The 12759-nt window shown below is 53.1% G+C and overlaps 1 protein-coding gene across 2 annotated transcripts in view; it reads left to right on the top strand.

Annotated features, from left to right (window-relative positions):
• MGAT5 (alpha-1,6-mannosylglycoprotein 6-beta-N-acetylglucosaminyltransferase) overlaps positions 1–12298 on the top strand; it is a 357666-nt gene extending 345368 nt beyond the window's left edge. For both annotated transcript variants that reach the window (XM_060016916.1, XM_060016915.1), the window contains exons 17-18: positions 5152–5309; positions 11766–12298. In XM_060016916.1, the coding sequence (XP_059872899.1) occupies positions 5152–5309; positions 11766–11964 (357 nt within the window). In that variant the 3' untranslated portion in view covers positions 11965–12298. The remainder of the gene's footprint in view (positions 1–5151; positions 5310–11765) is intronic.
• Positions 12299–12759: the final 461 nt, after the last annotated feature.

The following is a 12759-nucleotide window of genomic DNA, read 5'->3' as shown; positions in this document are numbered from 1 at the left end:
GATTTCTCATCTTAATGTTTGTGAGGTTCACGCATGTTGTAGCATGTGTTGGTACTTCATTCTTTTTTCACTGCTGAATAGTATTCCACTGTATGGATAGACCACGGTTTGTTTATCCGTTCTCCAGTTGGGTCGTTTCGTCCTTTGAGCTGTCGTGAAAAGTGGAGTGTTATCTTGAACATTCACATGCGTGTGGACGTCTTTTTTTGTCTCTCCTGATAGACTCCTAGTCGTAGAAGAAGTTGAAATGTGGGAGGTTTATGTCTGACTCTTTCCGGGTGAGCTGGTTGGCTCGTTGATTTGCAGTGTAAAGATCATCACAGAGATGAGTCACCACAGCTCAGCTCCACAGCCACCTCCTCTGTTGCCCTTGTGGCAATGGAAATTCGCACCCACTGCTGGGGATCAGCCCCAGGGGCCACCCGTGGACAGAGCTCACTCCGTTTGAGGACAGCACAGGCTGAGGAGGGCAGGCGCCGGCAGGCACCCGGAATGTGTTTAATCCAGTCACAATGTATTGGACACTTTTTCTGTGCTTGGCCCTGGATTTCCCAGCTATGAGATAGCTGGCTGAACTTGGCCCAAACCCGTTTCATGGCCTTGAACCTACACCACCACCCCCTTTTCTTTCTTTTTTTTTGCAAATTCCTGACCTTACTTCCTTTAGATCCTGCCCCCAGACCTGTATCTGAACCTGTCTTCTTGGTTCCAGACAATGTGCGTTTCCGCAGAAATCTACTTGCACCTGATATGTCATGGACGTAGTAACTCAAAGGTTTGGGCAGACCTCCACTCTGGGGGTGGGGGGTTTGTGGAAAAGATCCCACCCCATGCCACGAAGAGGGAGGGACAAGCCAGCCCGTCCACCTGGTGCTTCCCTCCTAGGGAGTCGCCTCCCTCTTCCCCCTACCCAGTCTTCTCCAGCTCTTTTGGTAGTTGATAAATAACGTTTTCTCCATGCTGCTGCTTAGCCTTTGTTACAAAGGCAGCATCCTTACTTCTTTTTCACAGTTCATTGTGTTCATTGGTTCCGAACATTACTTTTTCTCATAAATTTGTTGATTAATAAACCTTTCTTATTATAGTTACTCTAGGAGAATTTCATAGTCAAGCAAATTTAGGGAAATTTGGTGACTGGTTGAAATAATTATTAGAGAGGGATGCAGATGTTCTGATCTAAGTGGGCTTGTTAACCAGATTGGAAATTACTCTTTATGTCTCCTCTGGTTGTATAAAGCTTCTGGGTTAGAATATTATTCTTTTCTACTTCTACTGTCAAAGCCCCACGATGCCAGAACCCTTCAGTGCAGTTCAACAGCTCTTTATTGAGCACCAGTTATCTGCAAAGCACCATGTTTATGATAAGCCACTAACTCCTATTTAGCCTACAAAACCCAGCCCAGAAGTCCCTATTTCCTGGAAGCCTTCTCTGATTGCTACCCCTACCCTCCTTCCCTTCCCCAGAGTTAATAATTCTCTCTCTCTTCTCAGTGGCCTTTACACCCTGTTTGGACATCTGTTTTGTACTGTTCTGTCATTTTTTAAATGCCAGCCTCTCTTACTAGATGGAGTCTTTGAACCCGGAGACTCTGTCTCATCCACATTCTTATTTCCAGCACCCAGCATAGGCTTTAATGATCATTTGTCAAGTTTTGAATGGATGCATGAGAAAACCTTCAAAGCCACCCTATGACATGAGCATTTCATGGAGGTTTATTGGACAAAGATGTGGGTCTGGCCTGAGGCCGTTCTCTCTCTCCCACACTGTTGCGTGGCCTCCCGTCTCTCTGCTCCTGCTGCTTCTCCTGCCTTCCATTCTCAGCTCAGTCACTCCTCTGCCCCGAACTCTCCAGTAGCTTCTGTCTCACTCCAAGGAACAGCCAAGGCTTTGCATGGGCCCCCAAAGCTCTGGGTACTCTGACATCCAGGACCTCCCAGACCCCATCTCCTCCCATCACCGGCCCCAGCGTGCACACACTGCTCGAGCTGTGTGCAACTCCCTGCTCCTCCTGGAACCTGCTAGAAGCTTCGCTGTCAGAGCCTCCGATCTTGCTTTGCCTCTGCCTATCATGTCCTTCACACACACTTGCATGGCTCACGCCTTTACTTCCTCGGGTCTTTTCTTGAATGTCACCTTCTCAATGATGACTTATCTGAATACCCTCTTCCCCAACCCTCTTCCCGATTCCTTTTCCTCACTTCATTCTTATTTAGAGCAATTATCACCTTTAATATATTACATATAATTGATTTCTGTTGTTTCTCTGTCTCCCTCACTGAAAATAAGCTCTATAAAGGCAGGTGTTTTTGGTTCCTTTTTTTTTTTTCCACCAAGTCACCCCCAAGGCCTAGAAGAGCCAACCCATGGTGTTATATTTATCAGGCACTTTTCTGAGCACTTTACACATTATAATTGACTTAATCCCCTCGACAGCTCTGGGAGGTGGCCGTTGATGTACTCTTCATTTTACAGTTGAGGAAACTGAGGCAAAGAAAAATTACGGAGCTAGCCAAGAGCATTCAGCTGCTAGATGGAGAGGCTGAGATTCAAACCCCAGCGGTTCGAGCCCCAAACCCTTAGGCTTTTCTGCATCTTAGCAAGTATTTTATTGAATGAACAAATGAACGAGTGAGTGAGCAAACAGGGAGACAAGGCATGTCGGCATTGCCCTGATAGCTGGTGCTGAGGCTGAATGAAACAGAGGACCTCCAGCTTTCTGCGAGCACCTAGTGGGGCTGGCACCTGGGGGTGAGAAGAGGCTTATGACGGGCTGCTGCGTCAGTTGTGCCCTCCAAGCAGCTGGGCAAAGGGATGCCCCTGGTGGGCGATTGTCATATATAATCCAGGCAACTCACCTTCTCGCTCTGGACCCTGGCAGCAAATAAGGGTCTTCCTTGGAATGTTATCTTTAACATCTGTAGGTACCTTCTTAAGAGTCACCTCTTTTTTTTAATCTGACAGGAGTTATGTAAGGACAAGTGATATTTTCTCCATTTTCGATGTGAAAGTGGGCAGAGAGAGCTTGAGGGGCAGCTATGAAGTCTCCTAGCTGGGGGCCAGAATCATAACTGAGATCCCCACTCCCTCCTGCCTTACCTGGTGTCATAGCGACTAAGGACACCTTCAGGCCTCCATCTGTTCAATTTTATCACCTTCAGGCTTTCCAGATGGTTCACCAAACCTTAAGAAGGGCCTGCTGCTCTTGGCACCATTTCTTTTTTTTGTTTTTAATTTATTTGATTGAAGCTTCGTTGATTTACATTGTTGTGTTAGTTTCTGGTGTACAGCAAAGTGATTCCGTTATACATACATATGATAGTCTGCATCTGCTAATCCCAAGCTCCCAATCCCTCCTTCTTCCACCCACCTCCCCCTTGGCGACCAGCAGTCTGCTCTCTTTCTGTGAGTCTGTTTCTGTTTCATAGATAAGTTCATTTGTGTCATATTTTAGATTCCACATATAAATGACATCATATGGTATTTGTCTTTGTCTGACTTACTTCACTTAGTATGATAACCTCTAGGTCCATCCATATTGTTGCAAATGGCATTATTTCATTCTTTTTCGTGGCTGAGTAGTATTCCTGTATCTGTATCCATATCTACCTATCTATCGTCCAACCACAATTTCTTTATCCATTCATCTGTCGATGGGCACGTAGGTTGCTTCCATGTCTTGGCTGTTGTAAATAGTGCTGCTGTGAACACAGGGGTGCATATATATTTTTGAATTAGTGTTTTCTCCAGATATATGCCCAGGAATGGGATAGCTGGATCGTATGGCAACTCTAGTTTTTTGAGTAACCTCCATACTGTTTTTCATAGCGGCTGCACCCAGTATACATTCTCACTGACATATTTTCACTACTTCTAAACAGTTACCTGTTTAAATACAGCTTTTAGGTTGTTTCAAGTCTTCCGCTTCTCTTCTAACAATACTGCTGGGATTCCTGTGTCCTGTGTAGGTTTCTTTGCCCAATTGTGTCCCATACATCTGGGGTGAATTCCTACAAGTGGAATTCAGAGCCCAGGATCCTAACCCTAACCACTGGGTACCCCTGAGGGCTAGCCCGCCCCCCAAAAAGTTACACAAACGTGGCTCTTCAGGGCTCCTGCCCTGACATCATCTTCTGCAGGTTGGGCGGCCCCGGAGATTCAGAAGAATTTTACTAGGGTTCCATCAACATCGTGCAAGCAGAGCGAGCTCTGGTTGCCAGTGGTGCATGAGTTTCCACCCTCAGTACCTGTTCAGGGTCGCTCCAGGCACAGCTGAGATGAAAGCTGGGGTCCCAGGGCAGAGAGAGTTCCCACTCCGCACCTGCCCGTTCCCTGGTCCCACTGCGTCTTTCTCCTCAACACTCAGCTTCATAACTAGGCTGCCCGTTCACCATGCTGCACAGGTTACTTCCTGGTCTTCCCCGCCCGTGACTTCCTTGGATGTGTTAATTTCCTGCGCACCCTCCAGATCCTAGGAATGACCACCCAGCCCCATCCTGAGCATGCCACCACCTTCCATGCCTCGGGGCGCCCCTCCCTGCAGGGGATACCAGCTTACTTGACCTCCTATCACACATCCTCAGACTGTTTCTCTAGCCGTTGAATCTGTGTGTTACAATTGTTTCCAACCAACAAGCACTGAGCCTCTCTCAAGACCACGACCCCGCAATAGTCCTCTCCCAGATGCCTGCAGACCTCTCCCAGATGCCTGCAGACTCCTTGCTGTGCTCCTTTGCTTCCCAAAGTTGAAACCAGCACTCACAAAACAGTGTCATATTAGGTAACCGCCAAATTAGGTAGACACTGAAAATGTCTTTGGAATTAGGGCGGAGGGAATAGAACGGCTGGTGAAGGTGGATCTGGAGATGGGCTTTCAAGCGTGGAGGCTTTAGCTCGATTGCATCATTGTAGGTGGCGGTACGAACGAATAGCCCCCGTTACTGGCAGACACAGTGCTGTGCACAGAAAGCCAAGGCCAAGGCCGTGTTCTAGCTGAGCTGGGTTCCAACCCACGTCTGTCTGGTCCTGCCTCCTGCCCCTCACTGCTCTCCCATGACCAGGTGCCCGGCCCCCTTGTTGGGGCTCGTTGGCAGACTGGGGACCCCCCACTTGCATCCCTGGTCCCTTGGCTGATGGTTTCATTGTCATTCCAGGACTTCTGCCATGGGCAAGTGATGTGGCCGCCCCTGAGTGCCCTGCAGGTAAAGCTTGCTGAGCCCGGGCAGTCCTGCAAGCAGGTGTGTCAGGAGAAACAGCTCATCTGTGAGCCTTCCTTCTTCCAGCATCTCAACAAGGACAAGGACTTGCTGAAGTAAGTGCTGGAGCGCGGGAGAGGCAGCTCAGCCTGCAGCTCGCCTCTGGGTCAGAGCTGGGTTGCGAGGGATGAGGTTTTCCTTTCTAGGCTCGTGGGCTGTTGGAATAAGATGCGGAAAAGGTTATAGCATGATCCCACCGCCCCCCTCCACCCAGAGAAAGTTGGCCCAGCGCTTTTATTGTTAAGTAGATGAGGTCACCTGGCCTGCTGATATATTTAGAATTCGAATAGGGGTGTTTTGTTTGCATAAATAACGGGAAGTCGGGGCTTGGAGATGGCGGGAGGTGTTCGGTTTGCTAATTGGTACCCAAGAACCATGGGAGCCGAGATGGGCACAGAACCACAAGCACGGACGGACCCGCCCCTGAGGTCCCCTGGCTGTAGCTAGGTCCGCAGAGTCAGGGAGTCTGGAAGAAATGAAAAATACGGGCAGGGAGCTAGCATAGCACTGCCCGCAGCAAATTTCCCTGCCACCTTCCCCTCCTGCAGCCCCATCTCCTTTTGTGCTTTATTCCAGCCCCTTTGAGGGCGTGAGCAGGCCTGGCTTTGCCGGGTCCCTGAGCAGGGGTGCAGGTGCAGCAGTGGGATCACAGGCCAGAGTGAGCCAGGAAGGACCTTCTCTATTGCTGGGATTTCTTTTCTCGTGCTGCTTGTGTTACTTGCAGTCACACCATTCATTTCCCTTTGCAGCGGCATTTTGAGTTTGGTGTTTGCACTTTCCAGGTTTCCATGTGAAGTTTCTTCTGACCTCTGACTCACGCCCCCTGTCAGTGCTGAATCTGTTCCTCGATATTTATCACACCCTCCCTGGGCCACAACCTGGTTAATTACCTGTCACCCCTTCCCAACCTTAAGAACTCTTAATGCGGTGTTTTCCCCTGAGGGATTTGCTATCCCAACCCTAGATATTCCGCACAGCTGTGGTTCTGCCCCAGTCTTTTTTTTTTACATCTTTATTGGAGTATAATTGCCTTACAATGATGTGTTAGTTTCTGCTTTGTAACAGAGTGAATCAGTTATACATATACATATGTCCCCATATCTCTGCCCTCTTGCGTCTCCCTCCCTCCCGCCCTCCCTATCCCACCCCTCTAGGTGGTCACAAAGCACCTAGCTGATCTCCCTGTGCTACGAGGCTGCTTCCCACTAGCTATCTACCTTACGTTTGTTAGTGTATATATGTCCATGCCTCTCTCTAGCCCTGTCACAGCTCACCCTTCCCCCTCCCCGGGTCCTCAAGTCCATTCTCTAGTAGGTCTGTGTCTTTATTCCTGTCTTACCCCTAGGTTCTTCATGACATTTTTTTTCTTAAATGCCATATATATGTGTTAGCATACGGTATTTGTCTTTCTCTTTCTGACTTACTTCACTCTGTATGACAGACTCTAGGTCCATCCACCTCATTACAAATAGCTCAATTTCATGTCTTTTTATGGCTGAGTAATATTCCATTGTATATATGGGCCCCAGTCTTGAAGAGGATGTTTAAGGAACAGAGTGGGGACTTCCCTGGAAGTCCAACGGTTAGGACTCCACGCTTCCACTGCAGGGGGCACGGGTTCGATCCCTGGTCAGGGAACTGAGATCCTGCACGCCGTACGCACCCCCCTCCCCAAATAATAATAATAATAATAATAAGGCACAGAGTGGACTCAGGGCTCGCGGCTTGCCGGCCCCTGTTCTGGCTTCACACCCTTCTGGAGCGTGGTTGGCCACCGTGCTCATCCATGCCTAGTGCTCTGAGCTGCCCTGATCCTGCCTGGAAGTCTTACTACCTTCAAGTGTGGTATAAAACCCTTTTTAGAGAAACCGCGTGGTCTCTAGCGTCGCGCCTACAGGGATGCTCTCCTGAGTGGGGATGTGGACGATGCTGTTTTTTCTCGTTCTTTCTACGTGAAGACCCGGATCAGAGGTGGCCTCGGTTCCACCATCAGAATAAAGGCCAGGCCAGCAGAGTCGGTCGGCGGCCTGCTCTGCAGCCCGTGGAGCCTTGTGGGAGGGAACACTGGTCTGACGTCTGTGGAAAGCCCTGATGGTGCCAGAAGCTTCCATCTCCAGAGCACGCATTCCAAATTCTAGGTCCGGGGGGAGCTTGCCACTCGCCCCTTTTGCAGACGGCTCCCGTAGCAAAGTGGCTTTCTGAGAACCCCGAGTGTCTCCCTCTGTTTGAGCGGAAGTCTGGATGCACTGGGGGCAGACTGCAGAGCGTCTACACAGAGCTGTCTACGTGCAGCCGCTGCCCCAGCGCTGGAGGAGGGAACCCGGACCGGACCCTCAGCAGCGGCGGCCTTCCTGGCCAGGCCGCAGGCGGGGCTCCCGGGGCTCGCTCTCAGAGAGCACGGGGCCCACCACAGCCCGCCCGTCTGCAGGCCCAAGGGCTAGGTCCCGCGGAGGCACAGGACAGGGAACCAAGGAACCAGTTTCCTCTGTCCCCAGCAATGTCCTCACCTGTGAGATGGGGACAGCCCGGGTAATGATGAGAGAAGATGCAGCTGGTGCTGCAGGCAGAGCAGAAAAGTCCTGTCTTGCAGAGAGCTTGGGCAGCGGGGCAGGCCCGAGGCCACCAGGCTGAGACCAGAAACGCCAGTGCCCTGCCACCTCCCTGCCCACCCCCACCCCCACCCGCCACCGTCTTCCAAGCTGAGCCCAGGGAGCAGAAGGCCTTGCTGTGGGGCGGCCGTGGGGTTACTAAACGCCCCTCCCACCCCATCCCCTTGTAGACACGTGGGTTTTCTTCCTAGGAGGCTGCCGCGAATGCTGAGTTTGCAGTAGAGCCTCCTGAAGTTAATTCTCTGTGCGCAGGAGCCCTGGTGAATACCTCGCCTCTGCACTTGTAAATACTGATAACGTCGTGAAAGCCTGGCTCTCTGGCGCGTCTGTTGAAACCCTCTTCAGTGAGGCAGTCCTGGCTTATTCGTGTTCATGGCCTGTTAGCAGTGAGCTGCTGCTCTTTCTTCTCCAGCTTGGGGCCTGGCTCTGAGTTTAAGCTCCTCTCCGTCTTCGGGTGTCCCCGGCCTGTCCTCGCTCTGCAGTGTGACCTGATGTGACTTAAGTAGAGCCCTTTGGAGCGTCCCGTGCTGTCGTCTTGAATCGGGGAGTCAGGCAGGGCGAGGTGGGAGTGATGGAGAGGCGACCACAAACTCCTGTGCACGGAGCATGCGTGATTCGGGTGGCACCCAACCTGACCCGGACCGGGGCCGGAGTGGTGGGAGGACAGAGGCTCCAGGAAGAGCCAGAGTCCGGGCTGGTGGGACCCAGGGCGGGCGCACCTCGGCTTCCGAAATGGGAACGTGCGTTAGCGGCAGGCTTCCTTCGTGATGTTGCGACCTTTACAGGTTGTACCTTCTAAAAGATTCATTTATTGAGTGTGGGTTGGTTGGTTTGAAGAACAGGAATTCTAAGCCATGAGGCCTGGACTGTGAGCTCGTGGGCACCTTCGGAGCAGGGAGGTGGCCCTGAGTCAGAGTGGTGACGAGGGAGCTTGGGCAGACTTGGTGGATACGAGGCGGGGCTGAGGAGGATGGGGCGGGGGAAGGAGTAAGACCGGCCGGTGGGTCCTGCTTCCATCCCTTCATCCTGAGTGGGGCTGCGTCGGGGGAAGGGTGGGCGGCTTCCCTCCTCTCAGGAAATAGGCAGCCCCACGGGAAGGGGGGCTTTGCCCTTCTCTTCTTCAAGGGCTATAAACTCTACACTAAGGGCTGAGGGGCCTCGGAAGCCCCAGCTCCCATCCTGTGAGAGAAGCCACCGAGGCCAGCTGGAGAGAGGTGAGGACCACAGGGGCCCACAGAAAGGAAACAGCACAGCGCATCACAGGTCTGAGCGGGGAGTGTGTGTGTGTGCGCGCGTGTGTGCGACACAGACATCCCAGGAACAGAGAGGCAGAAACAGCCACACGCACGCCCTGAAGAGGCGAGGGACCACGGCAGAGCATGACGATGTGCTCCAGCCATTGGGAAGGTCTCCTCGGCAACAGCTGAGGACTGTGGCTCCCTAGCTCAGCAAGGATGCTGGAGGGGCCTTCCCGACCGCCCGGGGCTTGTGGGACGGAGACCTGCAGCTAACAGAAGGTAGAGCTCCCCGGGGTAGGGGGTTGGGTCACACCCACGGGTGGCTCCGGTGCCCCTCAGCTAAACCACTGGGGAGCTGCCTGGGGACGGGTCCCCTGTGGCTCCGGGGAGCACCTGCTGCTTGAGTGCCTCGTGGTCATCTCTGGGCATCGGCCCTGGGCCGGCTGCTGCTGTTGCAGCCTCGTGGTCACGGGCGCACGTGCTCGCACCCCAGGAGGCCAGGCCTGGAGTCTGAGTCCAGGAGACCAGAGGCGGGAGGAGGGTTTCTTCCTGGCTCCTGGCAATTCTCCCCCTTGCCTCGGGGTCTCAGATGAGTTGTGGAGATTTCCACGCTCCTGACGAGCAGTGTACCAGGCAGATGGCTTGAGTTAAGACACAGCAGCTGCTGTAATTTGCCTAAATAAATAAATAGCATGAGCATGAATCTGGATCCCAGCACCGCATTCCATATGGCAACTTTTCACGCACAGTGGAGCTCTGGAGACCCCTTTTTGTGTTGGCCAGGAGGAGTGTCCTGTGAGGGAGCTGGTAGCCCCTGTCTCCGGCTCGGGTTTCCTTAAGACCTCCACGTCCCGCCCTCGCCATGCCCTCTGGGTGCCTTCGTCTCCCGGCTGGCTTACCTAACATCAAGGGGTATCGGGCCACTTAGAGAAGCTGCAGAGCTCCCTGGTGACTGCAGTAGCAAGATGGGCCGGTGCTGCCCTCCTGGGCACCGGGAGCCAGGCAGGCAGCCTCGGGGAGCTCACCAGAAGCCCCAGCAGATGCACTGGGAACCACCAGGAGGGCAGGTGGGCCCCGGCAGTTAGTTGGCGGGAGGAAGAAAAAAGAGGGCACAGGAGTAATGGGGGCGCCATGTGCTCTTCCCCCGACACTTGGACGCTTTCCAGAGGCAGCAGGAGACCTCAGGTTCCACATCCAGATCCCCTCCCTACCGGCAAGAATCAAGACTTCCATGAACAAAGCAAAATAGAGATGGTTGGCACGTGTGTAAGTTCTCACTGCTGGGCAAAGGAGGAAGGTGGCATAGCCCAGCCAGCGTCGGCCGGGGCAGGGTGTTGATGGGAATCATGATAGGTCTCGTGTGTTGAATACTTCCCAGAGCTAGACTCTGCCAGCTGCTCGATAAGCATTAATTTAATCCCTGGACCTTCCCTGTGAGGGAAGGATTCTCTCTCCCCATTTCACAGAAGAGGAAACAGACACAGAGAGGCTCAGTCATTGGTCCAGGGCCACACAGCTCATAAGAGATGAAGCCAGGACTCAGACCCAGATCTGTCTGGCCCTCCTATACCACCTTCTCTGAACTGGTCCCCACCAGCCATGTGGGGTACAGGGGACAAGGTGGGTAGGACCCAGGTACCCCAGGTAAGAGGAGAACTTACGTGGCTCTTCTTTGAAATGAGGCCAACACGGTTGGAAACAGAAACATCCGGTTCTCCTTCGCCCCCCCCCCCGCCCCCCAGGCTGTGGTCCCAGGCTGAGAAAGCAAAGCCACAGGGGTCTCCAGCCCACAGAAAATTCACCTGTTGGGAGACTACGGCACAGGGGCAAGAACACAGACCTGGGATGATTCAGTCCCTGCTCTGCGCACCCAGAAACCTCAAGCTGGGGACAGGGCTGGGGTGGGGTTGTTACTGTTGCCACCGTCCTCCAAGGTCCAGTGACTCAGGTCCAGGACGGCACCTTCCCCGGGAGACCGTCTGACTGCTGTCCAGTGGGGACTAAGGCCATGTAACAGGGGTATCTTGAAGCCATTAATTGAGAAAATTAAATATAGTTTTTAAAACACATGTAAATAATGCCTATCTTTCCCCCAGTCTCACTCCTCAGAAGTAAACATTGTTAAGTCTTTAGTGTGTAGTCTTTCATGACTTCTCTCCCTCTCCCCCCTCCTCCCCCCGCCCCCCGTCTCTCTCTCTCTGTCTCTCTCACTCACACACACACGCGCGCGCGCGCGCGCGTTGGTACACCGTACATCCTGTCGTTACCTGCCTTACTCGAGGACAGCTCTCATGCCAATGCTTGCATTTCCACCTCTCCTCTGTCAAGGGCTGCATGTAACTCTGATGGTACAGATGAGCCAGAGTTGATTCAGCCATTTCCCACTTGCTGAGTATTCAGGTTATTTCCAGTTTTTCTCCATTACGGACAGTGCTTCGCTAAGCAGCCTTGAACACATAGGCCCACACACGTGTCCAGGCTCACACATGACTTTCTCGAGCCTGGATTTCCAGAGGTGAGAGAATGGCTGGGTCAGAGGCTGGCTGACGTTTCATTTCTACTGCAGGAGCCCCGAACGAGCTCCCCACGCCTCGGACGGTGGACAGGTGGAGGCAGGGGTGAGGACGACCCCTGCATCCCTAACCCCTTTCTCTTCCCCCGCAAGGTACGAGGTGACCTGCCAAAGCTCAGAGATGGCCAAGGACATCGTGGTGCCCTCCTTCGACCCCAAGAACAAGCACTGTGTGTTTCAAGGTGACCTCCTGCTGTTCAGCTGTGCTGGCGCCCACCCCAGGCACCGGAGGATCTGCCCCTGCCGGGACTTCATCAAGGGCCAGGTGGCTCTCTGTAAAGACTGTCTCTAGCAGCCACCGGCTCGTCCCCGCACGCACTCTCCTGGGGAAGACGGTGGGCAGAAATCATTCGGGGACTTTCGCCAGAGCCTGAACTCTTTTGGCGGGAGGTCTCGATTTGGTATTGCTCCCGCTGCGGTCGGAGGATCACAGCGGAGTTCTCACCAAAACAAAACGAGAGTCGACGTCAGGCCGGGGAGCCTGGCTTCTCCCTGGCACAAATTCATTTTTAATCTTGGAGGAGCTACTGTAGGGAGACTGTCTATGCAGCTGCTCCAGGGTAGAAAGAGAATCTCAAGATTCATTTAAATGAAACAAAACCAGAGGAGGAATTGAGCTAGTTGGAAAGGACTTCGTATGGGAACATTCCTAAACCCATTAACTTATTTATTTGGGAGGGAGGGAGGGGGAGCTGGGGAGGGCAGAGAGGGATTGATCATGCGTCTTGTAACTTCTTCGATCTTCCTCTGTTGGCCGTCCACCTTCACTATAATATTACTACTGTCTGCTTTGGGCAGGGTGCCCTGTGGGGTTGGTGGCATGCTTAAGGGCAGCTATGGGGACCTAGCTCCTCGAAGTGGATGGTGGCAGAACAGAACAAACCTTGTGTGCTTGCCACACGGCAGCTAGGGCACGGGCAGCCCCTGGCGTGCGGGGATATGCCTGTGTGGTCCAGAGAGCCCACGGGGACCAAAGATGGGCTGCTTTGCAGCGAGAGGCTCCTTTCCTCTGTCCCACCCCATCCCCAGCCGAAAACATACTCGCACCCAAACCCACACCCACATACAACCTTGACTGTAATTTCTG

Source organism: Delphinus delphis, chromosome 7 (assembly GCF_949987515.2).
Source record: "Delphinus delphis chromosome 7, mDelDel1.2, whole genome shotgun sequence".
Classification (NCBI taxonomy): Eukaryota; Metazoa; Chordata; class Mammalia; order Artiodactyla; family Delphinidae; genus Delphinus; species Delphinus delphis.
This window is presented reverse-complemented; position numbering and strand designations above follow the sequence as displayed.